This window comes from Canis aureus, chromosome 14, assembly GCF_053574225.1.
Source record: "Canis aureus isolate CA01 chromosome 14, VMU_Caureus_v.1.0, whole genome shotgun sequence".
In the NCBI taxonomy this organism is placed as follows: Eukaryota; Metazoa; Chordata; class Mammalia; order Carnivora; family Canidae; genus Canis; species Canis aureus.
Window position 1 is genome coordinate 51,069,900 of NC_135624.1, and position 19,943 is coordinate 51,089,842.

Sequence of the window (19,943 nt, forward strand, 5' to 3'; positions counted from 1 at the left end):
ACTTAAACTAAGTCAAAATTTTAAATGTTTAAAATTGATGAGTCACTTAATAGCACTGTCATCACGTAGAGTTAAAAAACTGCCTCTAGGGAGTGCAAGTCTAAGGAAAGGAATGCCATTTTTAAAAATACAACCTTTAGCACTTTCACTTTTGGGTCCTTTGCCATTGCCTTGATTTTCTACTTTAGATGTGTAAATTACACACATTCCCAACATCCTAATACAACCCTTCATTTGGGGGGACGACCCGCCTTCCTCATCAACATACACCCAGACCTGCATTAGTGTGGTTGTTTGCACTCCCAGCCGTGTATTCGAGAGTCAGCTTTTTTGCACTGACCCTCCCGTTTCAGCCATCACCCTAAAGGGCGCTCCGTGTTCCTAGGCTTTATCACTATCGTGTGAACGTGGGCACTGATACCACGACGTGTTGTTGCAACAGGATTTAACTAAACAGGATTAACAGGATTGCAACAGGATTGCAACAGGATTCCTGTTGCAACAGGATTTAACTAAACTAAATTTAACTAAATTTAACGTGTTGTTGCAACAGGATTTAACGCTCGGCGGGATGAGCCCTGGGTGGTATGCTGTATGTTGGCAAACTGAACTCCAATAAAAAAAAAAAAAAAAGAAAGAAAGAAAGAGGAAAGAAAGAAAGAAAGAAGAAAAGAAAGAAAGAAAGAAAGAAAGAAAGAAAGAAAGAAAGAAAGAAAGAAAGAAAGAAAGAAAGAAAGAAAGAAAGAAAGAAAGAAATGTTTGTGAGTCGGGGGATCCCCGGGTGGCTCAGCGGTTTAGCACCCGCCTTCAGCCCGGGGTGTGATCCTGGGGTCCCGGGATCGAGTCCCCCATCGGGCCCCCTGCAGGGAGCCTGCTTCTCCCTCTGCCTGGGTCTCTGCCCCGTCTCTCTCTCTCTCTCTCATAAACAAATAAATAAAATCTTTAAAAAAGAAAAAGAAAAACTAAACGCCGTAAAGTGAAGCGTTCAGGGTTGATTCCGCTTTTCCACCGACAGCACCGCAGCAGCGCAGGCTTCGTGGCAGGTCTTCGAGTCGCAGGTCTGGGTCGCTCCCCGGTTCCGCCGGAGGGTCCCGGAGTCCGCTTAGGGACCCAGCGCGGCCGCCCGGCGCCAGCGTGGCCCCGCCCACCCGGTGGGCGTGGCCACGCGCGTCCCCGCCCCCGCTGCGTCCCGACGCCCCGCCCCGCGGAGCCTGGCGTGTGCGCGCGGGCGGCGGCGGCGGCGGCGGCTGCGCGGCCGGTGGAGCTCGGGGGCTCCGGGCCCTGGGAGCTCGGGGCGGCGCGCGGGCCATGGCTCCGTGGGCCGGGGCCGAGCTCTGGGCGCTGACGCCGCTGCGCGCCCTGTGGCTCACGCTGACCGCCGCCTTCCTGCTGACCCTGCTGCTGCAGCTCGTGCCGCCCGGCCTGCTCCCGGCCTGCGCGCTTTTCCAGGACCTGATCCGCTATGGGAAAACCAAGCGCGAGGGGCCGTCGCGCCCGGCCGCCTGCCGGGTCTTTGACGTCCCCAAGAGGTAACCGCGCCCCGGCTGCAGCCCGGGAAGCCGAGGCGCGGAGAGCCCGGGGCGCGGCTCGGGCGGCCGGCAGGGGGCAGCAGAGGCGGGCGCGGGCTCCCCGCGCGGCGCTGCCGGGGCCGGGCCTCGGGGCGCTGCGGCGTCCGCGTCGGGCCCGGGCGGGGTGCGGGGGGCAGGGGATGCCCGAGGCCCGCGGAGCCTCTCCCTCGGGGCAATGGCAGCGCTTCCGACTGTAGGCCTGGTCCCCGGGCGGCAGGTTAAAGCCTTTGGGCCCCCAGTTCTTCCCCCGCCCCCCCTGCACTGTAGGGCGCATCATGTAGCTTGAGGCCCCTCACTTGTGGACGCGAGGCAGGCCTCAGTTTCCCCCATTTGTCTCCGACCCGCGAAGTCAGGACGGGGGAGGCGGCGAGCCGCGGGCCTGCCACCCGGCGCCACCCCCTCTGGCCGCACGGACACCGACCCTCCCCCTCGCTCGCACCTGGGCCCCCCCCGCCCCCGCCCCCGTCCCCGGAGAGCGGCCCAAGCCTGAGCCCGCAGCTCTATCCGACTCTCAACAGACTTCACGACCAAGTTCGACGAAAGATTAAATCGTTAGGGCTTAAAGTAGGCTGCTTTCAGGAATCGTAAAGACGTGTTATAGTTTGCCTTTGTTTTTGTTGTTGTTGTTGTTGTCTTTTACTTTGAATTCAGAACACAGCGGGGAAGAGTCAGCCAAACACTTCTGGACGGTCTGGAGAGAAGCATTTCTGACTTGAAGATGCACCTAGGGCAGCCCGGGTGGCCCAGCGGTTTAGCGCCGCCTTCAGCCCAAGGTGTGATCCTGGAGACCCAGGATCGAATCCCACGTCGGGCTCCCGGTGCATGGAGCCTGCTTCTCCCCCTGCCTGGGTCTCTGCTTCTCTCTGTGTCTCTCATGAATAAGTAAATGAAATCTTTAAAAAAAAAAAAAAAAAGATGCACCTAAATGCATGTATGTAGGAAGGAGTCTAGAGGAATGTGAAAAGGTTTCTAATGTGTCAAAACACCGGGGTTATCGTTTGAACCTCTCAGAGACTGTCCCAGGTCCCCAGACAAGAATGTGGGCTGTCATGTGGTTTCTGAAACGGAGATAACCCCCCACTTGTGTCTGTTGGAGAAACAGTTGCCAGGTGTTGACGCTGAGAAGGAAGAACTGGGTCACCCAGGAGAGGAGGAAGGAGAATGAGGCCATGGGAGGAGGTAGAGGTATTTAGCACAGGTTAGTCAATTTTTAATCAAGTCCGGTTGCAGTACATCCTTTTCTGCTTTATAGCAGTGGCACTCCCGGATTATCACTTTTTTAATTGATAAAGTGAAGGAAAAAAATTTTTTTTAAGATTTTATTTATTTATTCATGAAAGACATAAAGAGAGGCAGAGACATAGGCAGAGGGAGAAGCAGGCTCCATCCCGAGTCTCCAGGATCACACCCTGGGCGGGAGGCAGATGCTCAACCGCTGAGCCACACAAGTGTCCCGAAAAAAAAATTTTTTTAAAGATTTTTTTTTTTAATTTGTTTATGATAGTCATACAGAGAGGCAGAGACACAGGCAGAGGGAGAAGCAGGCTCCATGCAGGGAGCCTGATGTGGGACTTGATCCCAGGTCTCCAGGATCATGCCCTGGGCCAAAGGCAGGTGCTCAACCGCTGAGCCACACAGGTGTCCCGGAAAAATTATTTCTTAGTGTGAATTCTAACAACTTGTTTCCTGAATTTTGAAAAAGGTATTGGTGTCCCTAGATTAGACTCATTCAAATCATTCCCCACAGCCAACCATTTCTCAGGCTCCCGTACCCCAGCTGTTAGTACTCAAAGGTGCGACCGCTAAGGAACAGACTTGGTGCTTTACTTCATTCGTTACTACTCTTTGGGCTTGTTGCAGTTTCTCCCATAATTTACACCTTTTTCTTCTTTCAGAATTCTAGAGTAGAACCTCCCATGATGTCCAAGGGATGTTTTGTTTATTCAAAATTTACCATTTCTTTGAGTATTGGAAGAAGATACAGCAAGTCCAGGCCAATAAAAAAAAAAATATGCCTAGATACTATTTAAATATTTTTCCTTGTGCAAAATTCAATCATACTCTTAAAAGTGAAAATAAGCCCATGATTTTTACGCTTAGAGGCAGCTGTAAATCACATTTCTGCATCTAAAAATGGTGCTTAGGTGATTTTGTTTGGGGTGATTTTTTTTTCCTAAGGAGGCAGGAATAAACTTAAATCAGTTCAGGGCTTGTTCAGTTCTACAACCAATGTTGGGTAGCGTTTTTTCCTAAATTAAGGCGATGGTGCTTTTCTTGTTTTCCTTGTGCTTCATAGCTTACTGACTTCCCAGAAAGTCTAAATAAATAGGTGATCTCCGACATGAGTCAATGCTCTTGACTTGTGTGATGTTTATAAAAGTACTTCTTCTAAATTTCCAAATGGCATCAAAGCATTGCAGTTGAATTAAGCTCTGGTAGCAAAAAAAGCCATCCAGACTTTTCTCCCCAGGGTTCAGCAGTCCTAACCAGAGGTCCAGTGGACAGAATTGAAGGCAAACCTCCATTAGAAAAAAATTACATCTTCACTCACCTGTAGCCAAAATTCAGCATTTCCCTAATAATATATGTAATCAACAAACCACAATAGAACTAGCAGTACTTGCAATATTGGGACAACTTTTTAATTTTTTTTATTTTATTTTTTTGGAACAACTTTTTTAATATCACATTAAGATTTTTGAAGAAACCTCAGAACATTATTTTCATCACCACAGGAATGAATCACTGGATCTTATTATTTGAGAACAGTAATTTAGCACATATATTACTATATCACAAATTTCTTTTTTGGTAATTATGTTATCTATGCTTCAATATAATTGGTTTCCTTGGTAATCCCTATGTATTTTGTGATACCATTTTAAGAAGTGGCCAGTACCCTTCAACAGACTACCAAAGGAATCCATGGAAGAAAAATGTAAAGAATCCCTGCTGTAGACTAAAAACTGGCCATAAGTTTACATTTGTCTTGTTATCATATCCCTGGTTCAGTGCCTGACAAATAACAAGGTCCTTGATCACTATATTTTGAATGAATTTTAAGGAAAAAAGGGTTTAGTTTTAGTTGGTTTGTTGATTAGCTGCTTACTCAGAATAACTTTGGATGAGATACCTTCTCTTTCAATTATTGAATCCGCATTTATAGAGTATTTGTGTGCCAGGAGCTTTGGTTCTTATAAGGCAGTAATTATGTGAACAAATCTTACAAAACAAGCAAGATAATTTTGTATTAAGTACCTCAGAGAAAGTCCAGCAGGATTACTTGATCGTGAACAAAATGGGGGTGGCCATGACAGTGGCAGTGACAACACTGGAGAGAATGGTCAGGGAGGTGTGGGACAGGAGATGAGTTCACTGCGGGAGGCAGGGCTGGCTCACCAGGGCCCTGGTGGAGGTAAGATTCTGTTCTGAGTGTATGGAAAGCCATTGATGGCTTTAGGATGGGGAAGAAAGCATGACATTCTGTGGTTCGGGTCTTGAAAGGATGGCCAGCCATCGTGTGGAGAAGACTGAATAAGAGGCTGCGATGATGGGTCAGGCAAAAGGCAGTGGTATGGAGTAGAGTGTTCACATAATAGCCCCTCCTTGTCATATGGGCGGTCATGACATTAAAGCACTTAGCACGGGCCAGGCACCTAGTCAGAATTCAGTAAACATTGGTTCACGTCCTTAGCCCCATAACCCCCCTAGTGGCGCCTTGGATCAGTTCTAGCTATCAGCAAACATGTATTATAAGATCCTGCCTCCTGGCTCAGATTCATCCAGTGGCTTCCAACTCACAGGAAGAGCCCAAGATCCAATGTAGTTTTGTTCCTACCACCTCACTGACTTCTGCCCTATAGTTAGCCCCCCATGTGGTACCAATCCAGTTTTGTGGGCCTCTCTATAACCTTCCTTCACACCTCACAGGCCTTTGCACTGCCTGCCGCCCTCCCCCCCACCCCGACCTAGAAAGTTCTTCCCCCACATAGCCACGTGGTTTCTGTCCTCACTTCCTGTAATTCTACTCACATATTACCTTCCCAATGAGGTGTTACCTATCCACCCTGTTTAAAAGTATCATTCTACCGTCCCCCATATTCCTTCTCTTCCTGGCATTTATTTTCTCCATAACAGTTACCACCTGCTGGCATGCTATAAATTTACTTTTGTGTGTGTGAGTGTGAGCATAAGTGCCAGGAAGGCTGGAATCCTCTGTTGTTTTCATTGCCGGATACCTAGAGCAGTCCCTAGCTCCTAATAAGCACTAAAATATTTATTGAATCAAGGGAGTGCTTGCTTGGTGCCAAGTCCTGGGTTACCATAAAGATCACCTTCTCCCTCTTCCCACAGGCTTGGAAAACTGCTACAGTTATGCAAAGTGCCAAGGGAGGAAAAAGAGAGAGAATGTCTAAAACAAAAAGTGTAGAGTTCTTAGATCTGTTGTTTGAGACTAAAGCTGGGTCTTTTTAAAAAGCAGGAGTTTTATGGAGCAAAAGATGTTTCTTATAGAGGAAAATCAGGCAAGCAAAACGAGATAGAATGTGTAAAATGTAGGAATTAGAACAGCAATCTGCCTGTGAATCAGAAACATCAGGGCACAAGTAGGGCATAGCAAGATGTGGCTTAGCAACTTCTCCCAAACATATTTGAGCAATTGGTTGACTTTAAGCTTGGTATAAATTGTCAGGAGTAATATAGGGACAGAAAAGCAGGTTCGGGCAGGTCTAGGTTGCATGAACTCGAAGGGCAGCAGTGTGGAGGCGTCTGGGAGGCTCAGTTGGTTAAGTTTCTGAATACCGATCTCAGCTCTGGTCTTGATCCCAGGGCCCCGCATGGAGCCCACTTTAAAAAAAAAAAAAAAAAAAGTGCTTTTAACTTCAGAGTCATCTGGGCTGAGTCTGGAGCTAATGCCACCACTTACTGTGTGGCCTTGGATATGTAACTTAGCAGCTAAGCCTTGGTTTTCTCATCTGCCACATGAAGATAACCAAATAAACTTTACAGAGTTGTTTCTGCCTACTTACCAGAAGGATTTTTTTTAACTTTAAAAAGAGTGAAATGAAAAAGCAGTGCTTTGTGCATGTGTGGTAACATATACATAACACTTAGCAATTTTTAGCCCTTATCAGATGTACAGTTCATTAGTTTTGAATACATTGACGTTGCTGTGCAGCCATCGCTATCAATCTCCAGAACTTGTCCTCAGCCAGAAGGACTTTAAAATATGTTATTTAAGTTGCTCTGCACAAATGGCTCCCAACACACTGCATAAAAGCCAGTGTCCTTTTAAGACCCTATAGCATCTGCTTCTCCCACATGACCGCCTAGCCCTCCCCACACAGATGTCCTTTACTGTTCCTCAGAGCCTTTGCGGTTGTCATTTCCTCTGCCTAGAAAATTCTTTCTCTGGGCTTATTCATTCTAGCCAAATGTCACTTCCAGATAGGCCACCCTTGGCCACCCATCCAGAATGGCCTCCCCTCTGCACCCGCCCTGCCCCCTAACCCGACATTATGCTAGATATCCATAGGTTCATTTGTGGACCATATATATGCTGAAAGGTAAACTTCATCAAGGCAGAGACCTGGTCTGTTCACTGAGTTCCCAGATCCTAGAACGTTGCCCAGCATGTTCTAAGTTCTCATTAATATTTATGGAGAAATGAAGTGGGTAGAAATGAAGTGGCTGGCCCAGAAGATACTTTTCAAAAGTTGGCCCCTCCCCTCGGTGTGGAAGCCTCCAGAGCAAGGTGCTGCTGACATTCTCTGTTTCTGTAGCTCAGACCATACCAGGGCTCAGTTCTAGGAAGTGTGTCTTAAGAAAGACCCTGGAAGACAACGAAAAATCAGTGGCCAGGTGGGGGGGGGGGGGGGTACTGGAAATGACACAGGTGAACTCTTGAGGAAACTAAGTTCTTGAGCCCAGAGAAGATTGGAATCAGGAACTACAGGCTAGGGATCCCTGGGTGGCTCAGCGGTTTAGCGCTTGCCTTTGGCCCAGGGTACGATCCTGGAGTCCCGGGATCGATTCCCACATCGGGCTCCCAGCATGGAGCCTGCTTCTCCATCCTCCTGTGTCTCTGCCTCTCTCTCTCTCTCCGTGTGTCTATCTCTATCATAAATAAATAAATCTTAAAAAAAAAATAAAGGAACTACAGGCTAGCTCAGCGGGGGCAGATCCAGTGATAGAATTTGTAATAGTAGTTGGGAGAATTAAGTGAGTTGCTATGGAAGGATCAGATTAGGTCAGTATTTGTCAGACTGGATTGCAGGCACTTCTGGTACAAGCATATTCTAGATCATCTGGAAGAAAAAATCCCTGACGTCGATTTACTTTTGTGTGACTAATAAGACAAGGAGGTGGCTTAATACAAAGTGATATGTCGAAGACCAAAGAAGACACCCTGCTGAGTCAGAAGGATTTTGAGTTGACTTAAAGAAAAATAGAAGTATAGGTTAAGGGACCTCAGAAGAACCCGTGTTCAGCCTTTGTGCTATAGTAGATGATTTCATCTCAGTAAACCAACATCCTCTTTCACATTACAGTAACATTGCTAATTCCAATTTTCATTGGCCCCGGCTTTATTTGTATTTTCATTTGTAACTGCGTTGATTGCAAAATAGGCACTGTATTTGATGGGAGCTATAACCATCAGGAGTTGATACCTCATTTTATGAGTTAATATTTGTCATGTTATTATAAAAGTAATTTAGGTCAACACAATTTAGGAAAACACTGAATCAGAAGACCTTTAAGGTTCCTGGCAACCCTGAGAGCTTGTGGTTTTGCAAATGTTGTGTAACAGTTGTATGGCTATTGCAGCAACATTGCCCAGGATTTAGAAATCTTTCACACATTTGGCTTGAGTTGGCACAGTCTAGGTTCTCTTTGCCAGGGTCTGGTCCCCCCTATGTTGGAACCTGAGCCAACCCTGTTACCCAGAGATAAGAGAGATTGCTAATTGACCCTCTATCTAGGTTTAACAAGGTCAATCACATTCCCGTTAACCTCAGGAGGCCTCTTTTACCTATGAGTTTACCAGTCCCATCATTTGAAAGATTTTAAAAATCTGAACGCCTGCAGGATTCAGGTTCTATTTAAAAACTAAACTATACTTTGGGAATGGAGGAAAGAGGATCGGGAGCCTAAAAATATTCTTCCTGCACAATGCTTTAAAGTGGACCTCCCCCTGATAACTGCCTAAACTGGTTTAACCTTGCAGGTATTTTTCTCATTTCTACATCATCTCAGTGCTGTGGAATGGCTTCCTGCTTTGGCACCTTACTCAGTCTCTGTTCCTGGGAGTGCCTTTTCCAAACTGGCTTCATGGTCTGCTCAGAATTCTCGGGGCTGCCCAGTTCCAAGGTATGACTCTGCTGGCTAGTTACAACCATTTCATCCTGTTCCTTGTCTTTCAGCCTGCAGGGAGATGTTCCTGGTATTTCACAGGCACCCCCGGGCTCCTCTGTGGGCCCAGGAAGTGGAGGGTGAGGGCAAGAAAGAGTTCTGCATGGTTGTTAGCTAGGTGGCCACAGGGGTGTCTCCATGTCCCTCGCTGAGATCACAACACACTGAGAGTCAGCTGTTCGCCCCAGACTCCCAGCGGGTGCTGTGCTGTGTACAGGACTGGCTGTTCTCTCTCTGATATTTTTAGTACTATCGATAAATTTATGCACTTTATACACTTCATTGGAAAAGCTCTTAGGATCCCTCGGGTTTGCCTTGAAACATTTGTCATTTCTATAGTTGAACCAAAGTCCTGTCTCAGAACCCCAGAAATAAAATAGATAATTACTTTTTGATCGCCAGTTAAAAACGCTTGTTATCCTGTAAGCTTTAGTTATATAATAAAATTGACTATAAATAGTTGTTGACCAGAAGACTATAAAATAGCCTTTAGGGATCCCTGGGTGGCGCAGTGGTTTGGCGCCTGCCTTTGGCCCAGGGCGTGATCCTGGAGACCCGGGATCGAATCCCACGTCGGGCTCCCGGTGCATGGAGCCTGCTTCTCCCTCTGCCTGTGTCTCTGCCTCTCTCTCTCTCTCTGTGACTATCATAAAAAAAATTTTTAAAAAATAGCCTTTAAATTCACCTCACTTTACCTCGGATAAAGGATACACAGAACAATTTTAAAAATTAGGACTTGAAGGTGAAAACCATAAGGTGGCCTCAATTAATGTCAGGGAGAGCGTGAGGGGCAGAATTAGAAACAGATTGTTCTGGTGCTATCTCTGTCTTTTGTTCCCACAGCCAAACCACTGGCTCTGTGGGAACAGTCCTTTCCTATATAACCAGAGGGACTTGTTGCAAACGATGACAGCCAGAAGGGAAGACCTATGCAGATTGTACTTGGAAGGGGAGGAGGCCTCAGCATATCCCACTTCACCCACTAAAACTCTATCTCTTCCTTTGTTTACTGTGGGGTTCACTGGGGCTCTGGTATTTGGAGGGTTGGTTGTGAGGAGTTTTATTTGTATACTTGTTTTAACCTATTCCTAACGAGTTAAAACTAGGATTTACTATATGCAAAATACAAAAACACCCAAAGCTATTCTGTACTGATAGAAGTCTGGATAGGCCTTACCCATGGGTGGGGAGGCAGTGCCTGGAGGGGAATACAAGGGAGTGCTAGTTGTGTTCTGCTTCTATGTCCTGGGTGCTGATTATATGGGTGGAATACATGGTTTAGTTTGTAAAAATCTGTTAAGCTGTATCCTCACTGTATTCTTGTGTGTGTGTCTCTGTGTGTGCATGTGACATTCATTTAAAAAAAACATCTAGGTGTTATGTCATTTTAAAAACCAGCATTACTTCCAAATTCTTTTGGCAGAGGGAATGAAAGACAGGTAGGAAGATAGATCTCAAGGCTCACACAGTCCCCTGAAAATTATAATTGTCTCTTTTTTTTTTTCATATGGAAAGAAATGCATAATTCCCTCCGTCTCTGTTCCTGTCCTCTTTTCTGCTTCTTGGCGTGCCTGTGTCTCGTCTCCCTGACCCAGGGATCCCACCAGCTGGGGTTGTTAGAGGTCATCCGAGCATTCTCCTGACCATCTTCATCTGGCTTTTAGTTCCAGGAACCAGAGATCCACAGATAGCAGGTTCTGAGTGCAGACTCCTTCACAGTGACATACGTCTGTGAAAACCGGAAGGCTTTCACATGATGGAGAGTCCAGAAACCTGAGTTTGTGACTAGCCAAATTCCTTAACTTCACATGGCCCACTTCCTCATGACTTAAAAAAAAAAAAAAAGTGTTACACTAGATTTTTAGGGTCCTCTCCTAGCTCTAATTTTATTTAAAAATCTGTTAAACAGCAGGAAAAAAAAAATCTAACTTTGGGTTAATCCTGGAAGGAGAGGTGCTAACATGTTGCATTCTGAATTATAGGGAGTGAGCTGGCGCTGTCTGCATTCTTAGTGTTAGTATTTCTGTGGCTACACAGTTTGCGAAGGCTCTTCGAGTGCCTGTATGTCAGTGTCTTCTCCAATGCTGTGATTCACGTCGTCCAGTACTGTTTTGGACTTGTCTACTATGTCCTCACCGGCCTAACTGTGCTGAGCCAAGTGCCAATGGATGGCAGGAACGGTGAGTGGTCCTTGGGGTCTTCTGTTAGCTGAGTCACACTGGGCCAATGAGGTACTTCTCAGGCAAAGCAGTCCACGAAGCATTACAGAAGTTTGAAAGTAGACCTGCCCAACCCACTTTGCATTTGAAGAGTTTGAACTCAACTAGTAGTTAGAAAATGTCAACATGCCCGAGGGGATATATGTTAACTATTAAAAGAATTGCTAAAACCTGGGATCCCTGGGTGGCGCAGTGGTTTAGCGCCTGCCTTTGGCCCAGGGCGCGATCCTGGAGACCCGGGATCGAATCCCACGTCAGGCTCCCAGTGCATGGAGCCTGCTTCTCCCTCTGCCTGTGTCTCTGCCTCTCTCTCTCTCTCTCTGTGACTATCATAAATAAATAAAAATTTAAAAAAAAAAAATTAAAAAAAAAAAAAGAATTGCTAAAACCTGAAAGATGCCAACATAAGCACTAATGCCTATAGTAAAGGTAGTAAGTGCCAGGTGTTCAGGAGGCTTGGTGTAAGGATGAAGAATTGGGATGTGGATCTCCCTTGGTGGGACTGAAGTCCGTGAACTCATGCGGAGTTACTCTGGGAAGACAGAGGGAGTATGGTTAACAGTTGGACAAGAAACAAAGGAGCACCCAAGAACAAGAAAAAGGGTCAGCAAAGAAGGTTGCCCCAGCAAAGGCTCCGTCTCCCTGGGGTGCGGGTGTAAAAGCAGAAGGGTGGTGCAGGATTAAATCTCAGAAAACCCAAGGAGGAAGGGCTAGTGGTGAAAAGTAGTGATTTGAAGAGGGAATAGAGAGCTATTTTGTTGCCATTCAGTTCCTACGATTATTCTGATTATAACAAAGCTTTCCTTCAAGGGAGGCAGCCTGAGCGGAGAGGACAAAAGAGTACTGTAGTGAGTCAGGATTGTGTCTGAACGTTTCTGAGCTTCCACTAGCCAGGAAGAGGGAAGCAAGACCATGACCTTGGTTCATGTGGAGGAAATGAAGTGTGTTTTGGGTGTGTGGGGTGGGGAGGGAGGCTGGAGATCTTACACATTAGGGCTGTCATTTTTGTAAAAACCATGCATGCTTATTACACAGAACTCAAGTCGTTTGGGGTGACTGAAGTTAGCTTTTAGTGCTGAGGCTAACCTCACCCTGGACCTTTGGTATCCCTCTGCCCAGACACTGTACCGAGACCAGTCATGACTGTTTTCTCTAAGTTCAGGTCTTCACATTTCCTAGCCATCCTTGTAAATAGAGACCAAAGTCTAGATGTTTCCAGTACTTGGGGAGTGTGCTTTCTCCTCAGGTTTGATTTCAGCTTCAGAGTAGCCGCTTGAACATCCTCTCTGTTTCTATAGCACAACCCAAGGCCTCTATGGCTTGAGAAATGATCTTTCTTAATTTATGAATTATTTATTGGCTTCAGCCACTCAGCTAGCATCTCTCCATCTGATTCCAGTGAATTTAGCCCGGTCAGTGTTTCCTCCCTGAGCTCTCTGCTGTGGCCTTCACGTGCAGCCCATATCAAGAGCTTACCTGTTATTCATGGTGAACGGTAATAGGATTTCCACCCAAAGGAGCTTTCCGAAGCACTTGGCTAACCCACCAGCTTTCACTGTGTTAGCCTCCGTTGGCATTCCATATCTCCTCTGGAGCTTCACCTGCTAGCTTGACCCCAGCTTTTGCCCTCCCTTCTATATAAACAGTCAAGAAGAGGCAGCTGAAACACCCACAAAAATCACTTTCTAGACATTGCTTTCTGAAACTGTCTTCTGTTTCATCTGCTTATCTCTCAAGAAGTCCTATGCAGGCATTTGGGACAATATGGGGACAACTGGCTTCTGGAATTCATTGAGAGAGAATACACTGGGACATTTGCCAGCTGCAGAGTCTGACGGGAATAGCCTGGGCTTGGGAGTCAGGGGCACCTGGGTCTGAATTCTGGCTTACTTAGCCACCCTCAGCCTCAGAACCTTCATCTGTAATTAGGGGCACATCCTGATATCAGAGGGTTCTTGTAAAAGAGAAAGAACATCTGTAAGCTGCCCAGACCTTCTCATCTCCTTATCTTCAAAGTCTTCCTCCAACCACGCTCCATTACACTGCTGTATTTTATTTTCCCCAGGATGCCATCTCTACCTAAACTTGTCTCGGTTATTGATTTGCCTACTTGTTTCTGTCTGCCCCTTGCCACTGGAATGTGGGCTCCTGAGGCCTGAGATCTTGCCTTACTCACTGCTTTATCCCTTGTGCGAGATGCCAGGCTCGGTAGACAGTAATTAAAGAGTAAATAAAGAATTAAATACCACACAGATTGGACGCTCAGCCTTCCACCTGCCTCCCCTTGTCTGCATTATAATTCCAACTTAGTCTTTGCAGTCTTTCCCTCAGAGGTACTTTTCTCTGAATCAGAGTGGGTGAGTTGGCAGTGACGTGAATGCTCAAACACTTGCTTCAGTTTTTAATCCTAAAATGACTTGCTCTTATAGCCCTCCAATACAAAACTATTTTTCATATTTTGTTTATTATTAACCTATAAAAATATAACCATTCCATTAAATGGTAAGTCTAGTAAACATTAAGAGTCTATCGGAAAGTGTTTATATCGGGCAATTTTTTTAAAGAAATGAACACAGGTTGGTGGACTCCTATTAGTCATTAGCCATCCTCACCTGAGTCCTACTGCAGTGCCCCTAGGGAATAGCAGGATTCCTGGTTCTCTGACCTGAATCAGCTCCATAAGGTCTCTCTTGGTTCCAGCCCCTCAGGCTTTTCCCCTCAGTCAGTCCACAGTCAATGGACACTTTGTTTCTTCAGTCAAGTTCCTAAGCAGCCTGACTGCTTCCTGCTGACCATAAGGAAGTCCTTACTTTGTTTTCTGACTCCAGTCCTCAGAAGACCTGCTTTCTTCCTGTCGGCTTGGTAGCTGGAGAAGAAAGAGGAAGAAGATACTTTGAGTGTTTCTACTTCTGAACTAAATCTGTCCTGGCTCTTTCTAATCAGAAAGGGAAAACGTTTGGGTTTTCACCTTGCAGTGTACATTTCTCCTCTTTTGCGAAGTCCCACTGTGAGCCTTTACTTCCAGTGGTTTTCTTCATTGGCCGGAGCCAGTCAAGTCAGTGTCCTGCATGCAGGGTCTCCCCTGAGTGGCTTAGGGTGGCAACTCAGGGTGAGATTCCTTTAGGAGTGTTTTCCTGACAGTAGACTATAAGAAAGAAGACATAAAACCAGGCTTAGAAATATAAATGCAAAGCAGTCTTTGCAAGAGTGTGTCACAGGAGTAGGACACAGAGCCAACCTCTGTGCGTGCTTGAAGCATTTGAAGAGGGAGCAGGAGAATGTGTCCATGTGGTAGGAGCTGCCCCTGGCTAAAGAGCATACCCCTTCACCCACAGGGACAGGGTTCTCCCCCTCCAGACTTGGTAAATTATATCAGGATAATTTTCTAGTCGTGAGGAACTGGATAAGTGGATAATTGTGTCCTACGAGCTGTATACTTCCCTGAGCCTCTCAAATTTTGCAGGTTGGCTGATAAGCTAATTCTTTTTTTTTTTTTTTTTTTCTGTAGTCTATGTGATAGGGAAAAATCTCTTGATGCAAGCTCGGTGGTTCCATATCCTCGGAATGCTGATGTTTATCTGGTCGTCTGCCCATCAGTACAAGTGCCACGTTATTCTTGGCAATCTCAGGAAAAATAAAGCAGGTGAGATGTCTTTTAGAACCTCTGCATGAGGGATCCCTGGGTGGCGCAGCGGTATGGCGCCTGCCTTTGGCCCAGGGCGCGATCCTGGAGACCCGGGATCGAGTCCCACATCGGGTTCCCGGTGCATGGAGCCTGCTTCTCCCTCTGCCTATGTCTTTGCCTCTTTCTCTCTCTCTCTGTGACTATCATAAATAAATAAAAATTTAAAAAAAAAAAAAAAAAAGAACCTCTGCATGTACATTTTAACCCTCAGAAGTTCATTGTGTCTGTTTATCTTTTCCTTTCCTGCCCTAAACTAATTGACTAATCTATCCAATACTCATTTTTGATAAGACACCTCTCTGGGTCTTGATCTTCCCCTTTGTAAAACGAGAGCGTTCTGCTGAAAGATTTCCGTGGCCATCTAGCCCTGACATTCTATGGTTCTATTCTGTGCCCGTATTTGGGGGCCTGCGCTGCAGATACGGGCTTCACCAGCATGTGAGTATTCGTATCATCATGCTGAGTTAGTGTCATTCCAGCCAAAGCAAAAAAACTTGACTTCTTAGCTAGCTCATGTTGACTTGCCACAGATACAGTTTTTATTAGTTTTTTTGAAGTATCAAAAATGGTATAATACTGTTCAACATTTATAAAGTACTTATGCTATGCCGAACCCTGTTCCTGGTGCTTTACATAGCTTCACAGCACTCACTTGAGGTGAGAACAGTCTCCTCCTCACTATACAGATGAGGAAACTGAGGCACGGAGGTGTTAAACAACTTTTCCAGAGTTCCATGACATGTAAGTGGTAGAGTCAGGATTTGAACTCACGCAGTCTGACTCTGCAGTCTGAGCTCTAATGACTAGGTAGGAGGCTTGGTGGAGAAACAGGCTTCCCTCTGTGCTTATCTTCAGTCGATGGTATAATTTAAACGTGTAGCTTTTTAACACATAGTCAGTTGACAGTGGAAGTGTGACAGGAAGTGGGTTTGCACACAGGTTTGTGATCCTCTTTTTTTAAATCAGAGTTTTTGTAAATTACTTGGGGCCCGAGGTGGTAAGCTTGCTTTCCACAACTTCTATGTTCAGGAAGTCTTCTGTTTCTGTTTCAGGAGTGGTCATCCACTGTAACCACCGAATCCCTTTTGGGGACTGGTTTGAATATGTTTCTTCCCCTAACTACTTAGCAGAGCTGATGATCTACATCTCCATGGCTGTCACCTTTGGATTCCACAACTTAACTTGGTGGCTCGTGGTGACATATGTTTTCTTCAGCCAGGCCCTGTGTGCTCTCCTCAGCCACAAATTCTACAAAAGCAATTTTGTCTCCTATCCAAAGCATAGGAAAGCTTTCCTGCCGTTCCTATTTTAAGATAACCTCAAGGTTGCATGAAGAATGCAAGCTAGGTGACAGGTTCACTTCCTCGAGACAACATCTAGGGACCAAAGTACAGTTCCTGCAGAATGGTTTGAAACTCTGTGCTCCATTTTTATACCCACAAGTCTTCACTGAATGAACAAAGCAATACTCCTCAAGAAAATGAATCTTCAAAGAAGAAATACTTCTGGCAGACCTGGGAGTGCCATGTCTACCTTCAGAGGCTTTATTAAGACCAACCAACTGCTAAAAAGTAGATGAGACTTCTCCAAGCTGGCTCAAAAGGGAAGTACCAAGAATATATAGACACTTCACACATGCACACACATCCCCAGAGGAGGGGAGAAGACCATCCGTGGCTTGGTTTTTGTTAGGGACAAATGAGCGGGACTACATAATAAGCAACATAGTAGGTGCTAAGTAACTGTTGTATTTCAATAAAAAGCAGAAGAGTTTGAAAATAACAATATATAATTTCACACCAACAGATTCAGGGAAAAATGAGTCTGTTGGAGATAGTTTACACTTTCACATATGGCCACCAAAATTTCCAGTTATGTAACCAGCAATCGTGGTTTCCACTCATTTCCCCCTCAAATCATAGCCTAACAGGAGGTTTGAAATCTTTTATTTAATACCTTTTTTTGACATCTCTTCCAAGGAAGTACCTTTAAAGTGAAAGCATCTGAAAATAAAATATTTTTATATTGATGTGTAAAGAGCCTTCAGTGAATAGATCGACCTTTGCTGCAGACTGGATAGAGCTATAGCCTCATTCATACCCAGTTATTCAAACTGGATTAAGCTTTGCCTGAGTTTAACTACCGAACTATTTTAATGCAGTGAATCTGAAGATTTTGGGGAATAAAGTTTACACTAAAATAGTTTATGTTAAAGGAAAAAACATTAGATCAAAGGGAAATAACTGCATGGTTTAAAAGAAAAACAACTTGAAAACTAATGCTAAGGCCGAGCAATGCAGTAAAAACGGTACAACTGTGCAACATAAGATTTCCTGGCTTAGTGACTGGGGCATCAACCTGATTGCTTTTGTGCAGGTGTCATAGTCTACTAGCTACTAAAGTTTTGCACTAATATGCACCTAACTGTGGGAGAAAGAACCTCATCATTAATCAGACACATCATCAAGTGCAGCCTAAGAATGTCCTCCCATCCTCACCCTTGGAGTTGTAAACCAAAGCCGTTAATTGAGATTCTTCTTAATCCAGATTTTCAATGTATGTATATGAAAGCACATTTTTAAAAATAATTCTGCTGTAGCATTTCCTCTCCCATCCACCAAACACCACTCCACTTGGTTGCTCAGTCTATGCAGATAAATGATGTATTCATTTCATTCATCATTTAGGTTTGCCATCCTCAGGACCAGGACTCAGGAATAAAGCTTCCTACACCGGAAATGGAAAGCATGTTGCCATCTGGGCTTAATTCCCACACAAATGGCACACATAATTTTTAATAGCAAACTATTTGGGGAAAGATGTATTTTGCTATAGCATGCCCTTTCATACCTACATTAGTCAAGAATGTGAGTGATGTTCTGTAATCTCATTGTACTTTTAAGTAAAAGGATGATATCCCCTGTGAGGAACCCTATCAGGGGCGGTTAGAAGGCGTTCCCAGTCCCCGGTGTCCTTGTCTCAAGCCTGCTGTTCCCTACTGTCCCTCACATTTGCTTCCATGTCTTTTACTTCCCCTCTCCCTTCCTTGCCCAAACACTGTGCTTCTTAGGTGGAGGCTGAAGACGAAGTAGGGATGTCCTTAAATGGGTTCAGAACAAAGTGGCCTTGGTTGAAAGCTTAACCATGGAGAATAGTTGAGAACTGTGTTGTGCTTGTGAGATCGTGAGCGGCATTGGTGTGTGTGTAATGAAAATGTCCTGTGCTCCCAGAGAGGGAGCAAACCCCTCCTGGGGAAAAGCCAGAAATAGGTTGGGGGCTGGAGTCCCCTAATCTTCCTGCCACCATAGTCACCAAGACTCAACCCTTCATTCTATTACTACTGAGTTAGCAGAAATGACACCAGACTACCTCCTAACAGCATTCCCTGGCCTAACTACTGACTGTACAAGTGTGCTGAAAATAGCCTTTGCTTCTGTTAAGTCTCCAAGTTATAGCTCATCCTCCATACTAACATTTGCTGTCAGTGAGCGTGGATCATTTTGTCTCCAGAGGGCTGTGTCCTAGGTTATGTTTTCAACATAAAGAATGGTGATTGCTAGAATTCCTACCAAAAAAGAGGGAGGCCTTTTTAGATATTTCTATGTGACACTTAATAGTTTAAGGAGACTGTAAATATTTGTATAACTACCTGAGAATTCAAGGACATTGATAAGTAATGTACCTCAAAGTGAACCAATATATTAAAGATCTTAGGGGCACCTGGATGGCTCAGTGGTTGAGCGTCTGCCTTTGGCTCAGGTCATGATCCCCGGGTCCTAGGATCAAGTCCCGCATTGGACTCCCCTTAGGGAGCCTGCTCCTCCCTCTGCTTATGTCTCTGCCTCTCTCTGTGTGTCTCTCATGAATAAATAAATAAAATCTTTTAAAAATAAAGATCTTAAAATAGGAAATGAGCAAGTAGAAATTTTTTACACCTGTCTAAAGCAATTTCTGCCCACCCTTTCACATTGCTTATCAGGGAAAAAATCATTTAACTGGTTTCATAAATTACATATATTAGTCTAACCTAAGATTTTTCTAATAAAGGGACAAGAAACAGGGGGCCTGGCAGTGATCCACAACTAATTCATGCTATATGTACTTCATCACGTTTCTCAAATACCGATGATCTAGAAAGCCAGGTATTGATTTTAGGGAAAGCAAAATTTAATTCTCCCAAGTAAAAACTGAATTGCAAAGAGCTATTCTATGCATACAATTGAGAAAGTGTAGTATTAAGTCTCTTCCTTGATAAAGATTCTCAAGTCTTGAAGCACATAGGGGACAAAAGAACACAAGAGATTTCTCAGCAGAAAGACAAAGCTGCTTCGAGTCTAGCCCTCTGGTAAAACTTCATAGCATGTGTGCAGTTTTTATCAGGGCTCCTTGGCCTACACCACACCTTTCTGGGAATTAGAAAAGCTACCTCACAGAACCTCCCCATAGCAGCAGAGCATGACCCTTTGTGGGCACAGAAGGCTGCTGGTGATGGTTCTGTAGCTCCGTGGGCAGTGCTCGGGCCAGATCCCAGCCCCACCTCACCCTTTGTGCCTGGTGTCCTTTGTGCCATGCTCCAACTGCACGACCTTCCATAGCTTAGAGACCAGGTGCTGCCTATCTCTGTGCAGATTCTGTTCGCTCCTGAAAAAAAGCAAGATTCGATTTCATGGAATCATCTTGGGAATAAAACTAGGAGAAGGGGGAAGTAAGCAGTCAGTGCAAAACAGTGCTTCCACTTACAAAAACGGGAATTTGGTGGACAGCAGGTGAGTGACCCTCAAACAGTAGAATGCTGGTTTAGGTGCTCTAATTCCAGCCCCACAAAGAGAAAATATTTTGCTTGCTTTCTGACCACCAGCTCCTGTCTTTCCAGCTCATTGTTCTAGGACTGCAACTCCAACCATCTTTCCACCCTATTGAGACCTCCAGTCTATTAATCTCATGGCATTTTTATTGTCCTTCGCCCGTAAGTCTTCTCTAATCTCTTTACCCTGCTTAAATTTCAGGCAAATCACTATGATCATTCCTTCATATATGTCTTCAACTCTTGCTTTACACTGC

At 45.1% G+C, this 19,943-nt stretch overlaps 1 protein-coding gene across 2 annotated transcripts; it reads left to right on the forward strand.

Moving 5' to 3' along the window:
- Nucleotides 1–1,253: 1,253 nt before the first annotated feature.
- On the forward strand, nucleotides 1,254–18,793 carry SRD5A3 (steroid 5 alpha-reductase 3). Of its 2 annotated transcripts, XR_013352228.1 has the most exons (6): nucleotides 1,254–1,529; nucleotides 8,794–8,936; nucleotides 10,961–11,158; nucleotides 14,706–14,840; nucleotides 15,935–17,438; nucleotides 17,570–18,793. XR_013352228.1 is itself a non-coding variant. In XM_077848064.1 (5 exons), exons 1-5 carry the CDS (start codon nucleotides 1,309–1,311, stop codon nucleotides 16,192–16,194), a joined length of 957 nt encoding a protein of 318 aa, XP_077704190.1. In that variant the 5' UTR covers nucleotides 1,254–1,308; the 3' UTR covers nucleotides 16,195–18,793. The 2 variants fall into 2 exon arrangements, 1 of the variants encoding a protein (XP_077704190.1); XM_077848064.1 differs by having other exon boundaries at nucleotides 15,935–18,793.
- The last annotated feature ends 1,150 nt before the right edge of the window (nucleotides 18,794–19,943 follow it).